Source organism: Pelecanus crispus, chromosome 1 (assembly GCF_030463565.1).
Source record: "Pelecanus crispus isolate bPelCri1 chromosome 1, bPelCri1.pri, whole genome shotgun sequence".
Lineage (NCBI taxonomy): Eukaryota > Metazoa > Chordata > Aves > Pelecaniformes > Pelecanidae > Pelecanus > Pelecanus crispus.
Genome location: NC_134643.1, coordinates 38703065 through 38730330, shown reverse-complemented (window position 1 = coordinate 38730330; position 27266 = coordinate 38703065). Strand labels below are relative to the sequence as shown.

The 27266-nt window shown below is 43.6% G+C and overlaps 3 protein-coding genes and 1 non-coding gene across 5 annotated transcripts in view; 3 read left to right on the top strand and 1 right to left on the bottom strand.

Moving 5' to 3' along the window:
• The window catches only part of XPOT (exportin for tRNA), a 29221-nt gene extending 21891 nt beyond the window's left edge, over positions 1 to 7330 (bottom strand). Inside the window, exons 1-4 of the mRNA XM_075727780.1 lie at positions 7295 to 7330; positions 3609 to 3742; positions 1733 to 1815; positions 541 to 597 (exon numbers count right to left, since the gene is read on the bottom strand). Of these exons, the coding sequence (XP_075583895.1) occupies positions 541 to 597; positions 1733 to 1815; positions 3609 to 3668 (200 nt within the window). The 5' untranslated portion in view covers positions 3669 to 3742; positions 7295 to 7330. The remainder of the gene's footprint in view (positions 1 to 540; positions 598 to 1732; positions 1816 to 3608; positions 3743 to 7294) is intronic.
• A 1575-nt stretch (positions 7331 to 8905) lies between these two features.
• RPL18A (ribosomal protein L18a) lies at positions 8906 to 12577 on the top strand. Its single transcript, XM_075713975.1, has 5 exons — positions 8906 to 8953; positions 9387 to 9566; positions 10176 to 10305; positions 11892 to 12001; positions 12435 to 12577. The coding sequence occupies exons 1-5, from the start codon at positions 8936 to 8938 to the stop codon at positions 12525 to 12527; spliced, it is 531 nt and encodes a 176-aa protein (XP_075570090.1). The 5' UTR covers positions 8906 to 8935; the 3' UTR covers positions 12528 to 12577.
• LOC142597208 (small nucleolar RNA SNORA68) lies at positions 10980 to 11111 on the top strand. The gene has a single exon (XR_012832025.1). It is a non-coding gene; the product is annotated as a small nucleolar RNA SNORA68 (small nucleolar RNA).
• A 1590-nt stretch (positions 12578 to 14167) lies between the features above and the next one.
• On the top strand, positions 14168 to 23397 carry KICS2 (KICSTOR subunit 2). Of its 2 annotated transcripts, none has more exons than XM_075718533.1 (3): positions 14168 to 14243; positions 16566 to 16854; positions 21750 to 23397. In XM_075718533.1, exons 1-3 carry the CDS (start codon positions 14168 to 14170, stop codon positions 22564 to 22566), a joined length of 1182 nt encoding a protein of 393 aa, XP_075574648.1. In that variant the 3' UTR covers positions 22567 to 23397. The 2 variants fall into 2 exon arrangements, with proteins under 2 accessions (XP_075574648.1, XP_075574638.1); XM_075718523.1 differs by having other exon boundaries at positions 14168 to 14402.
• The last annotated feature ends 3869 nt before the right edge of the window (positions 23398 to 27266 follow it).

Sequence of the window (27266 nt, the reverse complement as noted above, 5' to 3'; positions counted from 1 at the left end):
ACCAAAGGAGCCCAAAGTGTGAAAAAAATACAGTTCCATGCAATGAAACTTATATTATTTCAAAGTATTTTTTCCTAAAATTATGATTCTATGAAAACACCACTTGGTGAAAAGACTACTTTTTCTTAACATCTGCCATGGTTACTGAATGAATAGGGCTTTGTCTGAAGTCCAGGACTCTGCACTGAGCAAGGCTACTGCTTGCAGGGCTCTCTTCTGCAAAAATCAGTGAGACTACAGAGTAAGGCTTGAGTCTCCAGAAAGGAATGACTAAGTAAGTTTCAAGCAATCCTTGGTAATCCGGTCTGTGTTGGGCCATACACAGGTGTGAGACTAGCTAAGTAGAGCATGCTGCTCAAAACCCAACTACTCCTGTCCCAGGAAAAAGTGAAGAAATACAAGAAAGTCCTCTGGACCGGATTAAAGCCACCTCATCAACCACACCGAGAGGACAGATACCATTTTAAGTTTCTTTGCAAGCAGAATAAAAAGGGAAAATTAAAGGGATGTATATGGCTGGTGTCAAGAAAGATTACTCACTTGAACTTAATTTGATGTTCCAGAACTTGAAAGCAAAAGAACTTGATGTGATCATCACTAGAAAAGGAAAGAAAATTCCGTTACTAGTGGCAATATGGTACACTTCTCTGGGAAGAAAAAAATTCCTCAAATATTACAACCAGGTCGTCCCTTTGGCAAATCAAAAATTACTGTGCACCAGAGAAAAATGCTACTGTTATTACTTCAAAGCAAAACCGACCAATACGCAAGCAGTTCATTTGCTAGAAGTGAGCAACTGTTAAACTAATATTTATGTTTGATATTATGATCTTTTTTTCTATAGCCGCCAATTTTTTATGCTTTGATTTCAGTATTGAACATACAAAACTATAATACCTATTCTATCCTGCCTTTATAAAAATCTGTCAGGCTCCAATAATACGTTCGGAGTCCATTAGTATGCTAAGTGCAAGTTGTACATTGTGTCTTAAAGTGCAAAGCTAAAGACAAACCGAGGTATAGATTAGGAAAGGACATTCCACATGCAATATAACCTACACGAGTTTTTTTATCTTATTATCTAAAAATTGTAACAATCATAATTTATTTTGGTAAAGATTATAAAATGCTGTTTTCAAATTGTGAGTTTTTGTTAATTACTGCATACTCCATTGGAGCCAGAAGTTTTGATAATAATTTACAAAAAAGCATTCACTATAAATCACTGGTTATTCAGGAGATAAACAACCCTCAGTTTCCTTCCAACCTAAATTATTCTGTGATACAGCAACAGCCTAGTATTTGAGATCTAAATACACAACTTTGTGCAAAAACAGTGGTGACTACACGCTCTTTGCATCTTGAAAAATGGGATGGCCTACTCCACAGAACAGGGGCAAGGAACTACTGCGATTACTGCATATAAAGCCTGTAGTCTCACAATAGGGAATTTTCAGCACTCCTCCCCCCAAAATAGCACTGGAATTCCTTCTTTTTCCCTGGATTTCATAAAGCAGCAATCTTTAGCTACTAAATTAATATAGAGTTTTATTTATACCTTGCTCTTCCTTGAAAGGCATTATACAGAAGCCACAGATCAACTACGATACTAAAAATAGTATGAAGACCATATTAACTTTCAGCAATTTAGTTTGCCTAATATGCTGTAGAGCTAAAACCAGACCCAAACATATTACTAATGAAAATAAGCAATGATTCTTATGTACATTACCTGTATATACTCTGAGCTAACGCTTCTGCGCAGACTTGCCAAGCGTCCTGAGATATCTTCAGCTGCTCAAAGTAGGCTAGTGCCTACAAACATCCAAGTAAGTTTCATTAAAAAAAAAAACAAACCACACAGCAAAACATCTCATTCACACTTAACACTCACATTTAAACAGCTCTCCTTCAAAAAACCAAACTATTTGGATACATCCAAGTATTTGTATGACTCCCTAATTACCATAACACAAGAGTGTTTCTTCAAATGCTAGTATCATAAGTTCCCATTTCCACTTTACATTCAATAAAAAGTTTTTTTTACTGGAATATAAAAGCCAAAATCAGAAATGTTGAGGCTAGAAGGGACCTCTGGAGACAGGGTTGACTCAAGGAAGTTGCTCAGGGCTTTTTCATTTGGGTGGAAGTTCACATTCAAGTTAAAATCCCTTCCACAAATTCTAAAGAGAAAAAGTTCTTCACTGAAAACGACTCACTATTTTTGTTGCACCACTTTGGCTGTAGTCTACACCTCAAGCTCAAGAAACATTCAAACAATGATCACCTGACAATTGTCAGTTTATGAATCTATTGCAGAGACTGGAAAAAACTTCTATCAAATTTTAGATAATCAAGTTGCTTATCAGAACTTCTAAATAGCTTTTTGACAAGAGTTAACTTGATCTAATTGCTTTACGATTTAGTGTGGCCTGCTATACAAAACAGTAAAATAACTTTTGAAACAGAGATTAGATTAACAACATTATTTCAATTCTAAGAATGCATGTATTTCAAGAGGGTTTTTTGGGGGTTTGTTTTTTGCATTAGTTCATAATTGTTTCCATTCACCAAAGTAATTATTCAGTGAGTTGAAATAAGTTCTTAAAACAAGAATTCATTTCCTGTAGGTTGTACTGGTAATTTTCTTATACTGAACAGTTTTACTAGAAATTGTTTGATACTTCCTTTACATGTTACATCTTACATGATTAGTGAAAGGTAAGCCACCTTTTACTATAAAATATTTCAAAATATTGCAGACTGCATCGTTAAAAGGTCAATAAATCTGTAAGTTCCAATTTTAGTGATATTCTACTAACAGAACACTAAAGATTAGCTATATACATCCTTTCAAAAAGGACAAATACCCAGAACCAAGGCATTTAACAGGCTGCTTAGCAATATTAGGCTGCATCAAACTGCATTTTTAACTTTCTTATACATTCCAGGATTTGTTTTATGAACACAGAACCAAGGTATTAACACCCTCATTTCTGAAAGATTTTGCTGCAGGTTATCTTGTAGACAGTTGAATCGACTTGATAATCACTCAGTAAGAATAAATATTTACTCTTTAAGTAGTTATATAAACTGTAATGTCTTTTCATAGGAACATCTCTCTCTTATGAAGTAACTGTTAACCACATACCATTACCTTCTTAACCTACTCTACACTAATACGAGCTTCACTACAGTTAAAAACCACACATTTCATTAAAAGACACTAAAGGTAGGTAATCCATTGAAATACCACACACCCCCCCCCCAAGAATTAAAAGGGCAATTGCAAGCAACTCATTGTTTGTAGTCCTGCTTTTCATTCTATGGGAACCTATGTAAGGAGCTGAGCAACAGTACAAAGAATCAAAAGGACTGAAAAAGTCAGAGCCCAGAAAAACAAATACTATGCACGTTAAGTGTAATTTCACAGAACTGGTGGCACACAACCTTCAGCTTACATACTTGCAACATGACTTTGCTTTGTACTTGCCACCATGAACCCTATGTATTGGTTAACCGAACCCCCCCCCCCCAAGACAATATGATACTTTTGCACTGAAACTGCACCCCCAATTATTAGAGAGATAAGCAAGTTAATTACATACTCTTTGTCTGAAGTCCGCATCAGCATTTGGGTTTAGCCCTAAAAGGGCTTGCTCATCCATCTCTATTGCTATACTCTTTGCTTCCTACTCCCAACTGGTTTGCCCACTTCTTCAAGAGGGGAAACTACGATCATCTGCAAATAGAGAAAGAGAAACTGTATTTGCTCAGCAGAACAACAAAAATTAAAAGCAGGACAGCAACAGCCACAAAAGTTTGCCCACAAACCTCAAACACATAGTATGTACTCCACCAGAACATGAATGTGCATACTTCCGATACAAATTATCAGAATTCCAAGTCCTTTAATCAGTTTTTAAAAGTACTAAACTTTTTATTTAATAAGGAAAATTTGAAGTGTCCATATATTTCAGTTCTCTTGAAAAGAGCTAATATAATCTTAACAGAGAAATGGCATGATGTGTACTATTCAACTGAAAGGCTTGAACTCAAATTTCAAGCATGCAGAGAAGGTTTCAGCAAGATATGACATAAGCATAAATCTGCTATTTAAATGATAGACCACTGTATTTTTTTTCCCACCACAAACTTCACAACTGTAAAAAAAAATCTCTAATATTGTTAAGATGCTTCATAAACCCATTTACGAAGTGTTTCCCCTAGGGGGGCAAAGCCATTAGGAGGTCTTTCTTCTAAAGCAAGCACACACAAGAGAAGTGTCTTAGAAATTAACCACAAAATACATCGTACTGAGTTGTTAACAAAGTTTTCTGTTCCTGCTAATGGGTGCTGATTTACTAGCAATGATTTTTATTTAGAAAATTCATCGTAAAATTAACAAGCAAGCTAGACAAATGTTCTAAAGATGATGCACCTCTACAGGCTGTTCTGCAATGCTCTGCTAAAACACAGTGGATTAAAAAAAAAAAAAAATCTTTGTCAAATACTACGATGGTTTTAAACAGCAAGAGGGGACAAAAATCCATCTATCCTTCAAAGCCCCTCCCCCCACCTTGGTAACACAGTTAATTAGGCCTGAAATAAGGCCTCGTTACATAAGTATGTAGGAGGTAGGGGAAAGGAAGATAGACAAGAGGAAGAGATGAAATACAAAGGAGCTGTGGTTTGAAGCTGCCTACATGCCTATAGGTAGAACTTCTGATTTCTTAGTATTGCGTGTCTTGTGCATGCTCTATGTTCACCCTCCCCCACTGGAAGAAAGGTGGCACAGTGACAACTGAGAGCAAGCATGCCTGAAAAGGAGAGCCCAAAATTTAACATGGTAACAGGCAGACATTTCTATAAAACTTGTCAAGGAACACACTATAACAAAATGCATCATGAAAAGCAATTTAGTAAGAAAAATTGAGTTCGTACCAAAAAAAATTGCAGGCTGTGGCAGTATAGAAACCAGAAAATCTGGAACAAAGCGATGACTCGTGGCAAAACAAGCTTCACATGCTGCCTTATGACACAGAGCAATCCCGCTCAGGGTTTAAACCTTTAGGGATTAAAGTTGCTCTGCTGAGTCTTCTCTGTCTGCGTCCCCAGCCCCCAGCTTGTTTTCCCCACACTCAACATCCAAACCAGCCAGATTAAAATAAAGGTAAAATGCTGTGGGGAAATTTTTTTTTTTTTATTAACAGCATCTTTCAATTAGGGTCTGGTCCAGAGTTATACAAGTAAAACAATTTAATATACAGAAGCATATTTTTGGCATCTTTTCCTGCTGATACCAGTACATTATCTGGCCAAAAGGTAGTAATCTTCTATAGCTGGGTGACAAGCTTTGCTATTAAAAATAACCTGTCTCAAACATGTATTCTCTCCACTTGTTTAGCTAACAGCAATACTAACCAGTTCTACTAATTTTGTATATGCTACGTGAGCATACTTAAAATTTCATCTTCTGCCATATATCCTTTTCTAAGAGTTTCAGCTTGACTAGCCAACTCTAGAAGACAATTAATGAGATAGACTATTTGAATGAGCCTTTTGAGAAAGCTAACAAAATAGCTTCTCATGCTGTATGTTAGTTAAGCAGGTAGCTTTTCCACCACAGATCTATTTTACCAGCCAGTTACACTTCAAGAGCAAAATCGAACTGCAATTTTAATAGTACTTACAGTTCGCAAAATCTACTGCAGATGTACTCAGCTATAACATGAAGTATGTCATTAAAGCAAGTTTTATTTATAAAAATAATCAATAACATTAATAGTTAATATGCAGCTGCGTAGAAAGTATTGTCTGATTTATGTAGGGACGCTCTGTTTGTTAAGCAGTGCACCATGTTGGGTGGCAAACTGATCTTACTATAATTAGGAGGGTGCAGTTCCTTAGCAGTGAAGTCATACAGGTATACGTACCTCTCATCGGGGTAGTTTATTCCCTTTTACATATTAAATACTTATAAATGCATTTGACACTAGAGACTGCTTTCATACAAGAAAGCAGGGGGAAAAAAATGGTAGTCACACTTCAAGTGGGGAAGATTGCCCAGTTTAACAATACTAATATTGTCAGAGGTGTGTGACTTGGGTCCACATATGCCCTAATAATGAAAGCATTCAGAGCACTTTTAACTACAGATGCCGACGCAATTATTAACTACTATGGAAAGAATACTTCATTTACAGCACTCATTTTAGGTATTTACAAGATCCTGAGAACACACGAGGAGCCAGTGACATGCTTCATTTTAATTCTGTTTTCTCTCTAATAAAGACAGCAGAAGATCATCTTCCACGTTCTTTTTTGATCTCTCTTTTGCTTGCTGCAAATCTTCAATGTATTTACAGACTCTTAGGCTCTAGAGCTTTTACACTGACCTAACACGCGCTTAAAACGAACAGCTACGCAATTGCAGCTACTTCGAGAACTTTTCCACCGGCCTAGAAAGTTTTTCTTTCTGCGACTGGCATCTCAGGCCTTCGTTTCAGCCACGTTCTCACCGGCCAGGAACTCCCCGTGAGGGGTCAGGCCTTCTTGCCCCGCCGCGGCCTGGCTCGCAGAGCCCGGCCCGCCCTGGCCGCAGAGCCGACCCCACGGCGGGGCCCGGGAGGGTGCGCGGCCATTCTCGCCCCGCCGCCCCCACAGCCGCGGCGACGGCACCGGGGCTCCAGCTTAACCCCTTCGGGGCCTGCCCGGGGCCGCCGCAGAGTGACAAAGCACTCCCTCCTCCTCCGGCGGCGGCGGCGGGGAACCACCGCACTGAAGCACGCCCAGAGCAGCGGAATATGGAGGTGCGGGGGAGGGCCCTCCCCTCACGTTGCAGCCCAAGGGCTTACGGTTACTTCCTTCCCCCACCGGAGCAGCTCCCGCCGCAACGCGAACATAAGCGCACCGCAAGCTACGGCGCGCATTACGAGAGGAAAAAAAAAAAATCCCCGTGTTTTTCGCGGCCGCACGCACGCACCCCCGGCCCCTCCCCGGCTCACGGAGGGCCGCTCCACTGCGGCAACCCCGCTCCCCCAGCAGCGGGGCCGGGGAGGCAGCGGCGTCTCCCCCGCTCCCCCGGAGCCTCACAGCTGCGGAGGCGGCGGCGCCGGGCTGACTGGAACCGGCCGGCTGAGCCGAGGGAGCCCGCCGCCACCTCAGCGGCGCCGCCCGCGGGCGCCCACACCGCCCCTTCCCCGCCGACGGCCAGGCAGGCCCAGCCCCCGCCCCGCCACCGCCGGGCTGAGTCACCCCGCGCCGCGCCCCGGCCCCGGCCCCCCGCCGTTACCTTCCCGGTCACTCCTCCATCGCGGCGGCGTTGCCGGCTCCCACCCCCGCAGCTCCGCGGCCGCCACGAGCATAGGGAGCGGGCCGGGCCAGGCCGCGCCGCCTCGGCGGGAGGAGGAGGAGGAGGAGGAGGAGCGGGGAGGAGGAGGAGGAGGAGGAGGAAGACGCCCAGGGGAGGCGCCGCGGCCCTCGCGCGTGCGGAGCGGCCCCCGGGCAGGGACGCAACCGCTGCCCCCGCCCCTCCGCGGGGCCGCCGCGCCGCACGACTACGGCTCCCGGCGTGCCGCGGGACCGCCCGCCCTCGTCGCCGCCGCCGCCTCCTCCTCCTCCTCCCCGCGGGCCCGGGCAGCCGCAGGGCGCGCCGGGACGTGCCGCCTCCCCGGCCCCGCGGCGCCCGGCCAGCCCTCGTCCCGCCCCCAGCGCCCCGGCCCCGCCGGGACCGCGGCGCAGCCTGCCGCCGTGGCTGCTCCTCGCTGCTACCAGCAGCACCGTAAAAACAGTTGCACCGATTGAATAAACCGGCACTGGAGCCGTTCCGCCCGCAAACGCCCTCCGGGATCCGGGAACGGTGCTTTGTCAGCAGCAGGGAGGCGGGGGGCCCGGCCGCACGCTCGGTGCCGCTGGTGCGAGCTCCGCAGTGGCGACCGGAGTGGCCTGTTGGGCGACTGGCACAGGGACGGGCCCGGGCTTACGCGCGGCAGAAGCATCGGCACGGGCGTGTCTGTGAGGAGTAAGGCAGCTGATGGCTGCAAACGCGACATTCGCCTCCTCCGCAGGTTGTTCTGCAACGAAGCAACGTACGCGGGGGTTTTTGCGTGCTTCGACGCCTGCGCGTCTGTAGGATCAGGCTTAAAGAACCAAGACTAAACGCAAATCGCTGCAGCAGCAAGATGCGGCTATGTACACCATCGTTACAGCAGCGTTGCTGTTACAGTATCTTGCGAGGCAAAAAACATTCACATCTCACGGCAACGGCAGCGCAGCGTTCAAAAGCACGAGGCGCACACCACCTGGGACACCTTAGCCCGTCATTACTGCAGAACCGTTTCCCAGTCGTGGTGCACAGGGGTGCAAGTACTCAGGGCCAGCCGTGAAGAGGAGGATCCCACCAAACCGAGCGTGTAGGGGGACGCACAGGGGCAACCTCACGGTAGCCAGCAACCCCGGTCTCCCACGGCACCACGGGTGAGAAATGTTCCTCCGGTAGCCCTCCGTGCCTGGCTACCGCCCCGACGGGAGCGCGGAGCTGGCTGCCTCCGCCTGGGGCCTCCCCGCCACGTCCTCCGCGGCAACGCAAGGCTGGCCCTCTTCCTACCGGTACCGGGACCAAGCGGGTCCGCGGCCACGATAACGAAGAGAGGAGGCCGCGGCACCGCTGGCTCCGGTACGCAAGGGAGGACGAGCTTCTGCGGCCGGCCTGTCCGACCGCCGGGCCCGGAACAGGCCACGCGGCCCCCGCCGGACCGGAACCCAGCGCCGGCCGCCGCGGGCCGAGACTGACGGCTGCCTCCTCCAATCGAGCTCTCCTCCCAGCCAATGGGCGGAGAGGACGCCTGAGGGCGGGGCTTCCGGCGGGCGGGTGACGGGAGGCGGCGGCGCACGCGGCCTTTCCTTTCCTGCGGGCCGCGGAGGAGGCAGCACCATGAAGGCGTCGGGCACCGTGAGTGAAGGCCGGGGCGCGGCGGGCACGGCCGGGACCAGGACCGGGACCCAGGCCGAGACGGTGGTTGTGGGGAGGGCGGTGGCGGGGGCTTGCGGCGCTAGAGAGCGGCCTCTGCGCGCCCCAGCGGCCCTGCCCGGCCCTTGAGGGAGGTGAGCGGCCAACATGGCGGCGGCGCCGCTCCCGCAAGACGCGTGAGGAGGCCGCGCCGCCCCTGGGCGGGGGGCCGTGATCGGCGGGCGGCGCAGCTGGGCCCGCGGGGCGGTCCGCCCGGGCCGGTGGGCTCTCTCTTCCCCTGGGTTGGCCTGCTCTCGCCGCCGTGTGCGTACGTGGAGCTGCCGTGCCTTCCAGGGGGTCGGCCCGCGGCAGGGCGGGGTCAGGCTGGCGCGGAGGGGCTCACGCTGCGGGCGGCCTGCCTTTCGTGTCTCTCCAGCTGCGGGAGTACAAGGTGGTCGGGCGATGCCTGCCCACGCCGAAATGCACGACCCCTCCTCTGTACCGCATGCGCATCTTCGCTCCGAACCATGTTGTCGCCAAGTCCCGGTTCTGGTACTTCGTTTCTCAGCTGAAGAAGATGAAGAAGTCTTCTGGAGAGATTGTGTACTGTGGCCAGGTGCGGGATTAGAAACCTAAAAAAGTGGGAGATTTGTAAGGAATTCCAGCTGGTACATGTGGAACAAATTTATATGAAGCGCTGTTATTGGGAGTGAGGTTGAAATGAATTTATCCTTCAGTTGCTGTGAAGTTGAGTGACAAATTAGTTTCTCAAAGTGGTAGTATATGTCCAGTAAACTAAAAAGAAACTTAACTTCCCAGCGCTTCAGAGTTATGAACTATGCTACTAGTCAGTGTTGTTCCCTGGTTCTTATGTGTGCTTCATTGTGGAATATACCTTTTAAGAGTCATCTGGACATTCATAATCCTTGGAAAGTAGATATTTGTATGCTTACACTCTTCTGCCTTGATGCTTAAAGGACATTCTTTAGAGCTGAAATCTTGTGTGTGTTTTACTTCCTGCGCTGTATTACTAAAACTCTTCACTCTGAATTACCATGACTTGAATGTAGCTATGTTGGTGTGGGAAAAGAGAGTAAATAGTTGGTTTTGACAATAAAACTTACCACAGTGGTTTCATTAGGGCTCTAAAATATTTATTCTTAAGCTTGTAAAATGCTGATGAGGTACTGTCTCTAACTACTTTTGTGCTCTTGTGTAATTCCAGGTGTATGAGAAGTCCCCTCTGCGGGTAAAAAATTTTGGTATTTGGTTGCGCTACGATTCTCGTAGTGGAACTCACAACATGTACAGGGAGTACAGGGATTTGACCACGGCTGGTGCTGTCACTCAGTGCTGTAAGTATATGTGACTGAGGGGTTTTTTTATATATATAAAAATATATATATACACACACATTTATATATATGCGAGGATCAGTATATGAGCACAAAATTAAATCTTAAACTGGGCATAAAGCGTGCTGACTTGATCCATGATAAGATAACTGACACGCTGAAAAAATAAAGTGGGGAGTTCCTGGAGAAGTCCATAGATGTTTATGTATGATGTGTGTGATATTCGTTACCATTCTTTATACAGTTTCTCTAGCTGAAAATATTCCCACTTCATCTGGGTGTGACTTTCTACAATTCTAGTAATGAGTTTTGCTATACAGACTTGAGAGTTTCATGACTGGAAGGTGCTGTATATATTTCTTGCACTATATTTATTGTTTTAAAATAATGGAGTATATCTTCCTAAGTCCTGTGGAGGGAATAGTTTGGATATCATGTGGAACATAACTAGCATCTGTCCTTTGGAGAACAAGTAAAAAAGGAAAAAAAAAAAAAACAAAACCAAAACCTCGCAGGTAAAAATAATCTATGTTGCTCCAGGATCTCATTGCCTCTGTTCAGGGAGAATTGAAGACCTTTAATTTCAGTCTGTTATGTGAAGTACTTGAGGGGTAGACCATTTGTATAGCTGATGCTGTTGATGTTTGAATCCAGAAGTGTTAGTAACACTACAGAATGCACATAAAAACCCAAAGAATATTGTTCTTAATAATGATATTCTTGTCATGTGTGCAAATATTAAATGTATCTTGTCGCCTTTCAAAAGCTGAAGTGCTGTTGAAAGTGAAATTTAAGGTTCTACATTAATTTACAATAACGCCTGTTAATTGACATACTGAAGGACTGCTTAAGAGACCTGAAAACTTAATTTGTCATGGTGCAATGACTTTGATACCTCTGTGTTCAAGAATACTTTTGACAGGTAAGTTTTTAATAGGTATATTTAGATCTTCATGGGAAGCATTGTAAGCACAATAGTATTTCAACAGGCATATCGTGTGGAACTAGCTATGGACATCATGATTTGAAGGCAGTGATTGTCACAGCCGCAGGGAAGAATTTTCAGGTAGCCCATGTACAAATGGCTTTCTCCTGTTCTGAGAGCCTAATATGTGGACTTAATATCAGTTCACGTTTCTATCACTTGTCAATTTTAAGAAAAGTAAAGACAATCTCAGATCCTACCTCTACTTACACCTTCCTTTCAAAGGGAAATTTTTTTGAAGTTCACATGTCTTTCCAGTAATTATATTTCAGTGTTGATTCTGAATCACAGTTTTCGTGTGCAAAAAATGAAATAGTCCCACGTAGATTACTTCTGTACCTGTGTACCTTCTTGAAATCGCTCAAGAAGAATAAGATGGCACTTTCTTGGAGGAGTTCGGTTATGAGTTCCAGGAAGAATTTGCTGCTGCATGTTGGTTCTGTGATATTTCTGCCATCACTTTAGGTACTAAAACCAGTGTGATGAAGTAGAGTTAAAAGTTGTAGATGGTACTATAAACATTTCCTGAAAAGGTGGTGGTGAGATTTTTTTGAACTGAAAATGTGTTAAGATTTATTTTTAATGAGTTCCCTTGTTACAGACCGCGATATGGGAGCCCGTCATCGTGCCCGTGCTCACTCTATTCAGATCATGAAAGTTGAGGAAATTGCTGCTAGCAAGTGCCGTAGACCAGCAGTCAAGCAGTTCCATGTAAGTGAAGGGATGTTGCAGGGGCTGGTGTGTCCTGGTCTAACTTGGGACTGGAAGCGGGGAGCTCTCTTGTCCAGTACGGGTTTGCTTTGCAGGCAAAAATACAGGCAAAAATAGGGAACCAAACTTGCATGCATGGGTTTACAATTATGTTATATTACAATCAAGACTTTTAATGCTAGAACCGTTTGAAAGAAAGTCAAACTAAACCAAGTATGTACCATGTTGCAGAAAACTTGCCTTTAACTGGCATTTCTTTTGAGAAGAATTGCAAAACTAAGGCATCTGTTAGCTCCTATGAAGTATAGCTAATCTGTGGATGCATTACTTCTCTACACATAAGTTAGCAGTTGAATGTGGCTTAGCTATTTATTGCAAATTCTTTTCTGTTGTTCATCTAGTACCAGTTAATGTGGAAACATTTTTCTTGCAGGATTCCAAAATCAAGTTCCCTCTGCCACACAGAGTTCTGCGTCGCCAGCACAAACCACGTTTCACCACCAAGAGACCAAACACTTTCTTTTAAATACAAAAACATGCTATCAGCATTGTGTTGTAATAAAGGTCTTATTTGAACCTTTGACTCCCACTTGTCTTCTGGAAACAGTGTCCTGGATACCTAGGAGCCCCCCCTTCCTATTCTTTGTTTTCTGTAAACTACTGGCAGCCTACTGTTTACAGCTGTGATTGCCTTGAAACAGGTGAATGTTTCAGGTGCTGACTTAAATTACTGAAATATCCCATCAATAAACCAGAATTTTAATAACCAGCTTTCCAGGTCAGAGCAAGTCTATTGTCAAGCAGCTATAAAATCCTACATTCATTTTGTGCCTTAGGCAGCTAGGTAAACATAGTAGAATTCAGGAAGAAGGCAGCTTTTTTGTGCCTGCAGAACTCAAACTTGTCAGCTGTAAGAATAAAGACCTCCTAACTTCAGTTAAGCTACTTCAAGTTTTTTAAGCATTTAAAGCCAAAACTGTAGTTGTAATGTGAACCTTTTCACGGATGTTATGCACCATTCTGAATTAATTCATGTATGCATGCAGAGGTGCCTGCGCTTGGGAATGAAAAGTGATGCAGGGCTTGGCAGACTTATCTTTGATAGTAGAGCAGTTGCTCTGATGAAAACTAATTTTTATATCTAAACCCAATCCTTAGGCTACCCTATGTACAATATAATGCTACAGTAAAAGAAAAACCAAAACATTGCAGATGCTGTGTAGTTAAGGTTAAAAAGGCTGCCTCACACCTAAAGCAATTTTTTGCATCTGGTACCTATTTTAAATTGGCATGTTTTGAGTGTTTGCTGGGCAAGGGGTAGGCAGCTAGTTTAATGAGTATAGGGGTCTTGCCCAGAGTTAGAGAACTGATGCCGTGTTTTGTCTAGGTGTCAGCTTAAGACCAAATGCAACTGCGAGTAGAGTGCAGGGATATCCTGTCTAGAGAGGAAACTGGGGATGCTTTAGTTTTGGGGCAGCTGGAGAGCTGCAACTCGACCAGGAGAGGAACTGCCTCTCCGTGTCAGGGGAGAGCCTTGCTCAGCGTAAGGCGGGGGGGGGGGGGCTGTTGGCCAGAGCTGGCCCAGCACTGCCGCCGCAGCCCCCCTTCCGCGGCTGCAGGGTGGGACCCAGGTCACCTGCAAGACCGTGCATTTTGGAACATTTTAATTGAAAGAACGATTAGGCAGGAAAACGGGCTCCAGATTGAAGTTTCGTAAAAACCAGCGCGGCAGGGCGGAGGAAAACTCCTTACGGGAACCGCTGCCAGCGTGGCCGACCTGAAAACACCATGGAGGCGGCTCAGGGAACCGGCCGCCCCGCCAGCAGGGAATCGGGCGCGGCTGCGAGTCTCCACTTTTGCCCGCTGCCTTCGGGGCCTCCAGGGCCCGGGGCCGCCCGCTCCGCCGGGCGGGGATGGCGCCGGAACGCCCCACAGCTGGCGGCGAGGCAGGCCGTTAGCCGGGCCGTTAACGGCGCCGCGCGAGACCCAGCCCCTCACGTGACCCGGAGCCGGCTCCCCCCGCCCCTCCGCCCGCCTCGTTTGTCACGTGACGAGGGCAGGCGCGTCGGGGGAGAGGCGGCGCGAGCTCGTTTCCCTCACGCGGCCGCGGCGCCGGACCCGGAAGTAGCGGCCGTTGTGGAGGCGGCGGCGGCGGCGCCGGGCGGGATGGGGGAGTCGATCCCGCTGGGCGCGCCGGTGCCGGTAGAGCAGGCCGTGCTGGAGACCTTCTTCTCCCACCTGGGCATCTTCTCCTACGACAAGGCCAAGGACAATGTGGAGAAGGAGCGGGAGGCCAACAAGAGCGCGGGGGCCAGCTGGCTGGCCCTGCTGGCCGGGCTGGCCCACCTGGCCGCCGCCGAGAAGGCCTACCACAGCATGACCTTCCTCGGCCAGAAGCTAGGTACCGCTGGGCCGCCGCCCATCGCGCCACGGGGAGGGGGGGATCCCTCTCTGCTCCCCCCGGCCCTCTCCGGGCCGCCCCTCCCTCACGCCTGAGGTCGCTGCTGGCGGTGCCTGCTCACGGCCCGCCCCGGATTTAGCTCCGCGGTAGGGAACGGGCGCGGTAGGGAACGGGCGGCTGCCGCAGCCCTGGGAGGTAATCGGTCAGCCGGTAGCTGCGTGGTGCTAGGTACCTGAGGACCCTGGCCTCGGTGAGGTGCGTGCCGGCGTGTCTGAAACACAGGTGCTGGGTCAGCAAGTGTCCGTGGGCCCGGTGAGAAACCGGCTGTGCCGTTTGGGTTACCCCTAAAGAATAAATAAGAGCGCAGGTGCCGTGCAGGTGGCACAATGGCTGTGCAAATAGGTGCATCTCTGTGTTGGCTGGTAGGCTACCTACGTACCGTTCCCATGACTTAGCCAGAGGTGTTTCTATGCTGGGATGCTCTGGCTGAGATTCCGGCAAAGGTGAGCTCAGAGGGTTAAAGCTTTTTCACATCACAGTTCCACAGCCTAATATTAGAGCTGCATGTGTGTAAGTACTCAGGGCTGGAGATAGTGTCCCAAGAATTGTTATTCATGTAGACTCCGCAGGATCTCAGGAAGTTTTGGCCAAAATCTTGGCCGCTTCTCTCTCTTTCAGTACGTGAATAGAAAAATCCCAAACTGGCACAGGATGAGCTGTCATCATGTTGCCCTCTGGGCAAAGCTGCTTATTTTCTCTTTGAACTGCAGACTGGCATGGAAAATGGATCAAGGGATATGAGTCTGATGTGTAATGCAGTAAAGCATCAAGAAAATTCTGCTTTGGTGTTTAAGTAGTGACTTGAAACTATTTTATAAGATCTTTACAGACAAAATGCTGTAAGACTGACTTTAAAAAGTGAATTTGGTGCTTGCAGAAAGGATAAAATTGACAACAGAAGGGACAAAGTTTTGTTTGTTTATATACTATATGAACAACAACAGTAGATGATTATTCATCCTGCCCACGACCTGGGGGCAACTCTTGGCTTAGGAAGGTAGCTGTTTCACCATGATAACCAGTTCTCTGCCTTTCTGCCTCAAATTGCTAAGGTTGCTTTTGAACATTATATGTGTAAAATGGATGTGAAAAAGACTATCCACCATTACAAAATTTGTAAGCAGTTTCAAAGTGGAACCTAAATTTGGAATCTCTTTAGAAGTTCTGCAGATTCAGTCCCTGTGATTCTTGCTCTACTGCAGCTGTTGAGTGCCACAGCAGCACATAAGGCCATTTGTAAATAGAAATTATGAAGTAAGGTTAGTACCTTTGTACAGTCTTTTGGTAGCATCAAAGTTAAATATCTTGTACTTTGACCCTCTACTTTTGTCTTTTTTTTTTCTTTTTTTTTCTTTTTTAAATTCCTCATAGTGTTGAGCAGGTAGAGAGAAGCAGAGACTACTTTTTTTTTTTTTTCTTTTCTTTTCTTCCCCTCAGTTTTAGTTACGGATTAACCTGTGCTGTGGTCTCACTGAGATAAACTGTGATTGTTTTCCCTTTGAATTCTGGTTTATACTAAGATTGTGTAGGGACTGGAAACATTTGGTTTGTGCACACAGATGTCACATGGTTCCCATTTAAAGGTTGCTTTGCAAATTTGAGTGCCTCATGATTGAAGAGGGATTGTTAGGGGAATTCTCTTGAAAAGATCTAGAGTTATTAATAGGAGTGGAGGCTATTAAAATTTTGCGATGGCTTGATTCTTCTGACTTCCACAGGTATCAGTATTTCCAGATCATGTGTCATAGTACATGTACAAATTTAGCTGAACCCTTGTTTTCTGAAAGGTCATGCCATAACTGAGGCAGATGTGAGGGAGTTGAAGTTTTGCAGCAGTCATTGGCTGCTGAGAGATGAATTGGGACAACTGTAACTTCGGTGAAATTACATGAAGTGCTTCTGAGTATATGCTATGTGTAGTTCATTTACTTGCAAAATAATACACTGAAATCTGTTTCTTGATTTAAAAAAAAAATGCTGTGATCAAACAGTGCTTAGGAACACCTAGGGGAAAACAAGCGTGGCTATATACAATTTTCCAGTATTGCTGTCTCTCTTTGCTGTCCCTGGATTTTGGTAATACCTCCATATTTATCTGAACAGGTGGTCAGTCATTCTTCAGCCGAAAGGACTCCATCCGAACCATCTACACATCTCTGCATAATGAGCTGAAGAAGGTGGTGGCGACGGGTCGCAATGCACTAGGAGGAACAGCTCCTCACTTGGAAGAGCTGCTTTCTCACCTGTCTGAACAGCTCTGTTTTTTTGTTCAGGCTCGGATGGAAATTGCTGACTTCTATGAAAAAATGTACACGCTCAGCACCCAAAAGTTCATTAACTCTGAGGAACTGGTAAACATTTTGGAATCCATCTTAAAGAAATACAGCTCAAGGTCAGTGCTTATTTGCTGGCAGTAAGTACTCAGACATATGATCTGTAATAAATTATGTTGAGGTTCAGAGCAAGCCTACTTTGCTGTCCTTTGACTGCTGAGCAGCACAGCCCCTTGCATGAATTCATGCATGAAGTCAACGTTGGTCAGCCGCATCAGATGTGTGAAGTCTCAAAATATGACTCTCAAGAAGAAGAAAAATAAAAAAGGGAGAGTGTTTCTGCTCATCGTGTTCTAGGAGCCATCTTCCCTATTCCTTAATTAATACTCTGCACATTCATATTCATCAGCGGGGAGGGGTCATTTTCCTTATAAAAGATGTAAGACTTGTTGTGCTTTTTCGTTAGGAGTGGAGGGGAAACGAGACTTAAATCCTTATGGACTTCAGTAAAATTGATATGTAAATAAAACAGATATTTGTGTGACAATTTTACTTTGACTAGAATATATGTCTGCTTAATTCTAAAAGTTACACCATCGCTATTTGGCCTACCTAGTAGGGTTTTACTCTGTTATCGCTTCTCTTGAGAGGTATTGGAGCCAGTAGAAGGAGCCTTTGGTCCCTGCCATTGTGGTTTCTTGAAGTTCAGATCTAATAGTTCCTGTTACAAGAATCCTAGGATGTTTCTAAATGACTCTGGGGTGGATATTTCACACCTAACACATGAGCCTTGAAAGTGATGGCAGTTTAAAAAAGAGAGAATTTTTGAATGCTTGTCAACAGACTCAAATTCTAGCTCTTTAAAATAAAGCAAAACAAGGTAGCCATTGTAGGAAGATAACTTTCAAATGTAGTTTAATATTTTAAATCTTTCATGGTGAAATAGTGTCTAAGACGACATTTAGGGAGAATATTCTGAGCTCTTATTTTTTTCAGTTATGACTTTTAAAGTGTACACCTAGGAAAAATCAGAAGAATTCAGTGCTGCTCTCTGACATTCCAAATCTAAGCACTACAGGTGACTCCCTTATTTTTTTAGGAATAACTTAGGTGAATTGCTACATAATTTTGCTATTTGAAAATCAAAACTAGTCGATATGGTCTTACTAGTGATAGTTTTGCAGTTCTTGGTTTGTGAATCCTTACAATATCAGGGTTGTTAGTCCAATGAAAAATGAAACTTACATATTTTTTCCTTGGTGTGATAAACATTAAAGAGTAAAGGGAGGTAAGGTGGTGGTTTGTTGTGGGTTTTTTGGTTGGTTGGGGGGGGTTTTTGTGTGTGTGTTTGTTTGGTTTTTTTGAAAAGTTGACTTAGGTTGTACACTAACCATTGCCATTTGTTCTGAGCGTGTCCTGAGTCAACAGTACTGTTAAAAATCTGAAAACCAAAACTGATACCTTGACAAAGTGACTGGAGACTGTTACATATGGAATGTTTTACTACGCTAATAAATTTCAGTGACATGCCTGTACTTCTAAGGCATTATTATAACCTCTTTAAAAACAATAAGCAGAATGTCTCCCTGGGAAAAGTACTGATAATTGTGCTTTGGGTTAATGAGCAGGCTTTAAGATGGAGACATTCTAAGATGCTGTTAGAGCTAATTCAGTAGCTGCTGTGTGGTCCTCCCCAGTCATGTACAGAACATTTCTGAAAAAGGTGGGGAGAATGATCTTTTCCTTTAGTCCTTCCTTTAGTTTCTTCATATCTCAGATCAGTTTCTGGGGGCTGTTATGTTGATGTGTGCTGGCTGGAAGGCATTTCTGGTTTACAGTCTGTTGACCCTCTCAGGTGAAAGGTCAAATAAACTTGTCTTTACCCAGTCTCTTCCCTCTGTCAATATATTCTCATTTGTAGTTGAGGATGCGTGCCATTATTTCAGCTAGCTGTGCTAAGGCCAGACAGGGCATCCGTTTTGTAGATAGGTTCTGGCCTTGGTTTCTTTCCTTTACATCTAAAAATAGCTGTTCAGATAATGTAGAGCAAGTAAGTGCTTGCTGGTAAAGGAATGAGAGAATTAATTGACTGTCAACAGTCAAGTCATATTGTCTGTATCTGAAAAATCATTAACTCTTGAACAGTTCAAAGCTATTTTGTTGCTACTTATTGCTGACTTGTACACAGCCAATACTAGGGTGTTTTACTCTGTTTTTCTATAGAACACAGCTGTAGAGGTAACTTTTCCTGAATTTTTTAACTGTTGGTTTGGGTGGAATCTTAACTGAAATAATTAAAACAGCAGGATCCTTTAAAAGCTTAGTATAAAATGAATAAGTAACAAGTAAACCTATTTTGATGTAATTATTTTTAAGTGTTAAATGTTTTTCATCTAGCCAGCATTTTGTAAATGCATGCATGTGTGACCTATGGAAGGAAATAAAAATTTGTAGAAAAATGAGGCCTCCTCATAGTCTGCAAAACAAAACTCTAGCATCCCTCTGCTTTTGAGAATGATTGGGGGGGAAAAAAAAAAATTTCCAGTGTGTTTTTAAGTTCTTAACACTGGCTTCTTGAAATACTGTAAAAACCTGTCTAAGTGATACTGAGCTCAGTCAGATGCTTCTGTGTTATGAAAGTTAATTGCAGCAGATCTACTGAGTACATAACCTGTTATTTTACTCTGTGACCATATCAAGCTTCTCAGCTGTGGCTGAGGTGTGTATTTCTGGATGAAAACAGTTTCGCAAATCCTGCTGTGCAGTGGAACATGAAAATAGCTATGAGCCATGAAGCAAAGTAGAAGTGGGAAGCCATACATCATAATGTTAATCCAGGAGACTTGGCAGTGCTGCATTAGTAGGAATTTTTTAATTGCTTTTAAGGTTGAAGAATAACCTTCTTGGTCTGACTGCAGGTGTGTTGAATACGCTGTGCTAAGTGTGCACTTGATGGGAATATTTGGAATAAATAATGTTGCATAATGCTTTTTTTTCCCCACTCTAATACATGGCAACAAAACTGGTTTTCTGCTGAATACCAAAACCATTGGAAATAGATAATGTTGACTGTTAGCAGAATATTATTTTTAATTGACTCTTGTTTGTTCAAAGAAATGTAAATATACTCTGGACTTCTCAGCTCACCAAAGTAGCCAGTAATTGCTGTGTCTGTGCTATAGCAGGTAGATATGATGGTTGCTGACATGTACTGTGTACAGAAGGTGGCTGGGCACCCAGCCTAGCCTGTTTGCAGAACATGGTGCATCAACTGATTTATGATATTCATCACTTCATTTTCTTCAAATAAATTTGGACTTGCGTCTTAATAGCAAAACCTGTGGCTGTCAAAAAAAGAGGCGCTTAGAAATAGTGAGAAAGTTCTTAGACAATTTTCACAAGCCTAAGAATTAATATTTTGGCAAGAGCTCGATGGAAAGTCAAAGACAAAATAGTCAAAGGAGAGGGGATGAAAAGCCTAAAATTCTCATTCTCTCTTCTGGTCCACAACAAAATGAAGTGTTTTCGTTTTGAACCAAGTATTTCCAAAACTGATTATATGTATTGTGTTCTGGAAGCTGAAGTGAATAATGGAGTCACTTCCACTTTGACTGAAGATGAGCTGTTAAAGGTTGGAAGGATTCAGTATAAACGTCTTTGTTTTAAAGCAATAACAAGACCCAGGATATTTTTCTGTAGTGAAGGGATAAATCTGTCTTTGCTTAAGTGGTAACCTCATCAAATCTTGTCTTTGAACTATTGGTTGTTCTTTGTTGGAGACCTCTTAAAGAGTCCTAAATGCCTATTAGGGGACGCATCTACTAAAAAGGCCACTTCTGTCTTTGCTGAAGACTAATTCTTTCTAAAGTTACACATTTAGCTTCTGTAACTGGAACAGTTTTGCACAGTTTGAATTAAGTATGTATTTATTGATGATGATGTTATAAATTTACAAGTAATTTGAATATCAAGGGAAGGGTGGTAGGCTGGATCTGTCTTTTTTCCTGACATTTAGAAAAATAAAGTGAGAGGGGAAAGCTATAGAATGGATCTATAAAATTCCATTTCATCAAGATTTGTTTTAGTAGTAGGACCACTCTTGTGAATAAGATGTGCAGTGGCATTTCTACCTGGTAGATGGGGTGGTTGGGTTTTTTTTTGTTTTGGTTTGGTGGGTTTTTTTGTTTTGGTTTGGTGGGTTTTTTTTGTTTTGGTTTGGTGGGTTTTTTTTGTTTTGGTTTGGTGGGTTTTTTTGTTTTGGTTTGGTGTTTTTTTTTTGTTTGGTTTGTTTTCTTTTGTTTTGGTTTGTTTTTTTTTTTTTAAATCTGTTAAATTGAGAGCTGATCTTGACCTGAATTTTTAGTGGGAGAGAAATTGGTTGTTACATATGATGAAATCCTGCCAAATGTTTTTCCCCTTCATTGCTTTTAGTACACCAAGCTTTGGAGTTTGAGACCTGATTCATTGGTAAATACAGTTACTCTTGGTTCTATTGACTAATTTCCCATCACAATTTTATTGTGAGTTTAAAAAAAAAAAAAAAAGCTCAGCTTGGCTTCCCCATAGCTTCCCTAGACAAACAGCAAATTTATAACATAATTCCTTTGATTTAACTTAATGTTTTACTGCTATTCCAGAACTATCAGACATATTTTACCACCAGAAGGGATTTCAAATTGGAACAAACCCACCTGAATTTAAAGAGAAATGGTGCTATAGTAGTTCATGGATCAAGATGAACAGTGATTATTGTTGAACTGATCAAATATAACTCCCTTGCTTTGATAGAGAAATGTCTGACAGGTGGTTTTGTCAAATACAGAGTGCTGTATGCTTATTAAAGTATTTTCCCTAATTATGTTGAAAAATGTTTTTTAAAATTAACAAGGTTATTTTTTGATTTACACTTTACTCTGCTGTTTGGTCTTCTGTCTGTGAACTGACAAATACTATCTGATTATTTCGCTGTTGTGTGCAGCAGTTCTCATGTCTTGAATAATGTTATGTTTTCTAGATTTCATCATCCAATCCTCAGTCCTCTTGAAAGCAGTTTCCAGCTGGAAGTAGATGTGCTTGCACATCTCTTAAAGGCTCAGGCTCAGATCTCAGAGTGGAAGTTCCTTCCATCCCTGGTCAACTTGCACACTGCTCACACAAAACTACAGACTTGGGGCCAAATTTTTGAGAAGCAACGAGAGACCAAGAAGCATCTGTTTGGAGGGCAGTCTCAGAAGGCTGTACAACCTCCGCACCTCTTCCTCTGGCTGATGAAGCTCAAAAACATTCTCCTTGCCAAGTTTAGCTTTTACTTTCACGAGGCCCTTAGTCGACAAACAACAGCATCTGAAATGAAAACTTTGACTGCTAAAACAAATCCTGATTACTTTGGGAAAATTTCCAGCTTCATCCGGAAGTATGATGCCGTCAATGTTTCCCTAATTTTTGACAATCGTGGATCGGAGAGTTTTCAGGGACACGGTTATCATCATCCTCACTCTTACAGGGAAGCCCCCAAAGGAGTGGATCAGTACCCTGCAGTGGTGTCTCTGCCCAGCGACAGGCCTGTTATGCACTGGCCCAATGTAATCATGATTATGACTGACAGAACCTCTGACCTCAACAGTCTGGAGAAGGTTGTTCACTTCTATGATGACAAAGTCCAAAGCACGTACTTTCTGACTCGCCCTGAACCTCACTTTACCATTGTAGTTATTTTTGAGTCCAAGAAGTCAGAAAGGGACTATCATTTTATTTCTTTTCTCAATGAAATTTCACATTCCCTTAAAAACTCCAAAGCTTTTGCAAGCTTGAAGCCTGGATCCAAAGGGTAAAATACAAACTACTTACAAGTTGTCAAGGCAGTATGCCAGCCTTGGGGGAGCTGTAGCTTTCAAGGATTACATAAATTCATGATTCTCAGAGTCTAATTAAAAAGGAACCATTATTTTTAATGTTGTAAGTTCCTTTTTTTTTTAAGCTAACAGACACTTGAAGAAAAGTATTTTTGGGCAGTACTCAGTGGGACAACTTACTTGTGGGGTGCTAAATGTAGGATTTTTTCTTTGTGTGGTTTCAGTATGATTTATTTTTTCAGTCCACAACTTTGTTGCCTGTATCAGAAAGGAATATATGCACTTTATTACAGTCTGATCATTGACTGACTTCTGCAGAGTTTATTGAAAATGTGGTGAGGATGGAAGATACTATCTTTTCAGAAAACTGCATTGCCTGACAGGAATTATTTCTGGGAATTATACACTGATACAAGGGAATATTAGAAAAGTGAACCTGCAAGAACCAATTTTAAATAAAAATGCAAGAATCCTAAAAGGCACTATTGTTAATTATAACTTAGTTTTCAAATGGTTTAAAATTATAACTAAGGTCTCTGACACTTTCTGTTAAGCGCCAGTCTCTATTCTGAACACCTTGTGTCGTAAAATTTTGTCATCGGTCCAGAATGCAGGCTGGGGCAAGGAAAGCTGCAGCATGGGCTGGAAGGCCAGTATTCACTGAGTGTTGTGACATTGTGTGTCCAGTACCAGGCTTGGCTCGAATTAACTGAAGGAGACAAGCTGAGGTTGTGCAGGTATTCTAGAAAGAACAGCTCCATGGAAAAAGCAAAGCTCTTTTCAAATTGTGCTTTTGTCTAGCTATCTTTTAAAAAAAAAAAAACAAACAAACCCAACCCCCCCCCCCCCCCCCAAAAAAAAAACCCCGTAGGACATGCCCATTGTAAATGAGTTATTTTCTAATTTGCTGTTAGGGTCAACCTGGATTTGTTTTCAGGTTTTTGTAAGTATATAGCTTTTTCTTTCTGTTCAGTTTGAAATAATTTCATAATGAAGCCAAATCACTTTTGGAATTTGGATTTAAATATCTAGCCTATGCAGTATGTTTACCTCATTCTAATATGTCTCTTTGACCACTAACTTCTAGGCTTCAGGTTTGGAAAAAGTATGTTTGCTAGTTACCCTGAAAGTGCTTTATTTTGGAAATCAATATTTCCAAATACAATAAAAGGGGCAATTTGGCTGTACCTGTAGCCTTGTATTGCATGATTCTTCTGACCATTAGCTATGCAGTTGTGCAAGCACTTTCATGGGAGTTCAGGAGGACTGATATGGGTCTGCTGTATGATGTAAATGTGTAGTAAAGTTAGATCCTTAGTTGACACTGTGTGAAGTACATCATCAGGTTTGTTTTAAAAGGGACTTTAAGTCAAACTGTGGGTTTCTGTTAAGACTGAAATATAAAAGATGCCATTGTGGACATGGCTTTTACTGATTCCCTTTCTCTCCCAAAAAAGGTTATGGTAACTTGTCTTGCCTTTTACTGCACGTACTGATTTCTTTACAATCACATAAGCATGTTCTGTTCTTGAGATGTAAGTTCTGACTTTCCACTTTGTGCCAAATAGAGCCTTCCATGCTTTGCTATAATGACATTTGTCTGTTGCGAGTATGTGTGCTGCTGCCTTTCACCTGAAGTCTTAGTCTGACTGCAGTATCACTCTCAAAAGTTTAGAGGCTGCTCTCTGCCTTTGGAAAATAACAGGAGTTGCAAATATGCTAGCAACTGAAGGGCACCTGGTTCTAAGTGTTACACTTTGCAGCTTGAGTTGTCCTTTTAACAGGATAAAGTTGCAAATTACAGTATTGAGAGAGTTTGTGTGCTTCCTTCTGCGGGACAGTGACCTTGTAATCACATTGTACTATTGACTTCCTCAGCCCGAGTAACAGAAAAGAGGCTGTCACCAGAACTGATTCCCAGTCTTCAGCAGTGTAATAAAGTGTTGCACAAATTCTGTCTGCCTGCCTCTACAGTATTTCCCTGCTGTACTAGCTGTCTGTGGGAAGGGGGAGAGGAGGCTGGGGGGAGAGACCGCGTGTGGGTACAGATACCTTGCTGATTCCTGAGTTGCAGGGGGCGTGTTGGAAAACCAACAGCTTTTACAGTTTGCTGAAAAGGCTGGAGGCTGTTCCTGGTGGATTTTATGGGGCGAGGAAAAGGAGACAACTCTGTTCATCAGACCTGGTGGTTTGCTGCATGCTTCTGCCGCTGTTCTTGGCAAGTACTGTCTCTGGGAATGGGGAAGGGATGCTAGGTGATGTTTCTGTGCAGGAGGAGGTGAAACTTGCTTTGTCCCTTGCCAGTGGTGGGGTGGTTTGCTGCAGTTTTCTCCAGAGGCTCCTGGGGAGGCAGCCAGAGGAGCCATCTGACTTGTGGGTACGAATTTCTGAATATTTAGGCTGATGAAGAACCAAAGGGACCCATAAGCGTCACTGTCCCATGGTGTGAGAAAGGAGGGAATGGGAGAGATGTGCAAACCGTGGGAGAGAATTGGGTGCTGGAGAGAGAAACTTTTGTGGAGCTGTTTGAGAGTCCTGTCCCCAAGGCCCTCCTTGCAAAATCTCAGCCTTAAATTAATACAAGGTGGGGAGCAGAAAATCCATGCCGTAGGAAGCGGCTTGGATGAAAGCTGCAGGGGTGAAGCTAAAGAGAGGTAAATACACTAGAATCAGTATCAAATAGTTTTGCAGAATTGAGGTGTGCTATGACCAAAAACTGAGTGTGTGGGGGCTGTGAGTACATGTGTGAGGAATTAATATTTGCAGATTTGTTAGCTCCATGCAGACTTATGGCACAGTTTCTTATTTGATACTTTGAGGAGTTTATGTTTGAAGTGAAAAATGAGCTCTCTACGATGTAAAATTGGCTAGGTCAGTAATGAAAACCTGCAAAATTAAGGGGGTGGGGGGAACGTGTATGTGGAGTAAGTAAAGGTGGCCAGAAACTCAGTAACTGGAAAAAATATATTCATTAATAACTTCAGTACTGGAAAGATTGATCAGTCTCTTTACCATAAAAATTGGAGAACAAATGCACTTTTGCTGAGCTGGTGATATTCTGTCTGCCAGCTTTTCCTCTCCACCAATTTAGATAAGCAAGATAGAATGTACTAATGCACTTTAAAAGTCTTGTATAAATGACTGCTTTAAATGCAAGATGTAAAGATGTTTATGAGAACATAATGAAAACCAACACTTCCAGACATATTTAAAAGTTTTTAAAACAGGTACTGTGATTTAATGTTCTTGGTTACTGCTCAGATTGCATAGAATAGCAATGTGGAAGCTTATCTTGTAGCAAATTTTGTATACCTCATCACTTGAGTCCGTGAGGATTTTGGCAGAACATTTCATTTAGTATCCTTTGCCTGGAAATGAATTTGACAGCAAATGTATTCTCAGATCTCTTACATATTTTATATTTATGTCTTGTAAGCTGTTTTCTTTTACTTGCAGTAGTTTGGTTTTTTTTTTTTCTTGAATAAAACATCTTTCCTTTTCTCTCCCCCCTTTGCATGAAGACATAACTCAGGGAGTGGAAACTATTAATATATTTTGTATTGTGCTGCAAAGGACTGCAACATATGCACAATGCACCTAATATTCAGGTTTTAATGATCTAAAAGTAACATACGTTCCTGGTATCTATTTGAATACTAACACTCAATGTTTATCTAATTCACTTTAAAAAAAAAAAAAAAAAAGAAGTCTGTGCTGTAAGTGGAAATAATTTTATGGCACTCTCCCAGTTAATTATTGCTCTGGTCCACTCTTCATAGATGAGCTTTCTGAGACACTTGTGATTGCTGTAGTGGTTGTTCTTTGTTTGACATCAGTTATCTGAGGCTTCCTTGCGCACATGCCTGTGACGCCTGCTGCCTTTTACTGCGCTGGGTCCCGATCTCCTTGTAACCCAGCTTTGCTTAAGAAAATCAGCAATGTGCTATGCTTCATTCCTCAAGTCCCGTTTTTTGTCCCAATATCTACAACCCCTCATCTTGTAGTAAGAAGAGTGTCATGCAGCGTGGCTGGCCCTGGGCTTGTGGTTAGCTCTGTGATTGCTTCCAGAAGCGCTGGCACTCAGCTAACTAGCTTGGCTGAAACTTTGGTGTTTCTGCCCTGTTTTCTCCAGAAATCCTCTTTTCAGACTCCTGGAGATGTAAGCCAGCCCTGCCGGGGTGGACGCAGCTGAGGCCAGCACTGCTTGTTTGCTCGGGCTCTGCCTGAGCCTCAGGAGTAGTAAGTCAGTGTCCTGCCTGCTGGGGACAACTGTTGTGCTGCTCGGCAGGGATGGCCTTTGGGCTGCGACTGTGTCAAGGCAGGAGCTGTTTCTGGGAAAAGCAGGAGAGGCTCTGGAAATAAGAGTGCTGACAAAGGACAGCAATAGCGTAATGCTTTGCAGAGCAGGCACACGAAATAAAGTAGTCAAATGCAAGATGGAAATGGACTTTGATTTCCTTTTCCTGCTAGCAAGGGGCTGATTTAAAGATAAAGTCTCCTTTGGAGGATAAAGGTAATGGATTCTTTTGCCATGAAATTGTTTAAGTACTTGATCATTTTCCTCCAGGAACTGCCTCTTGTCCTCTCTGGTGCCTGCGTGGTTTCAAGACATTGCCTGACTTATTTTTGTAATTGCTTTGGAGCTTTCCTGGGAGAGTTTGCCTGTTTGAGTCCAGTGC

Bases quoted from the DNA above. Each gene is read 5' to 3' on its own strand.
- KICS2 (XM_075718523.1), top strand. From the start codon at position 14,168: ATGGGGGAGTCGATCCCGCTGGGCGCGCCGGTGCCGGTAGAGCAGGCC. The intron at 14,403-16,565 runs GTACCGCTGGGC...TTATCTGAACAG, and splicing joins CTTCCTCGGCCAGAAGCTAG to GTGGTCAGTCATTCTTCAGC. The intron at 16,855-21,749 runs GTCAGTGCTTAT...TATGTTTTCTAG, and splicing joins TTAAAGAAATACAGCTCAAG to ATTTCATCATCCAATCCTCA.
- RPL18A (XM_075713975.1), top strand. The intron at 10,306-11,891 runs GTAAGTATATGT...CCCTTGTTACAG, and splicing joins TGGTGCTGTCACTCAGTGCT to ACCGCGATATGGGAGCCCGT. The intron at 12,002-12,434 runs GTAAGTGAAGGG...TTTTTCTTGCAG, and splicing joins CAGCAGTCAAGCAGTTCCAT to GATTCCAAAATCAAGTTCCC.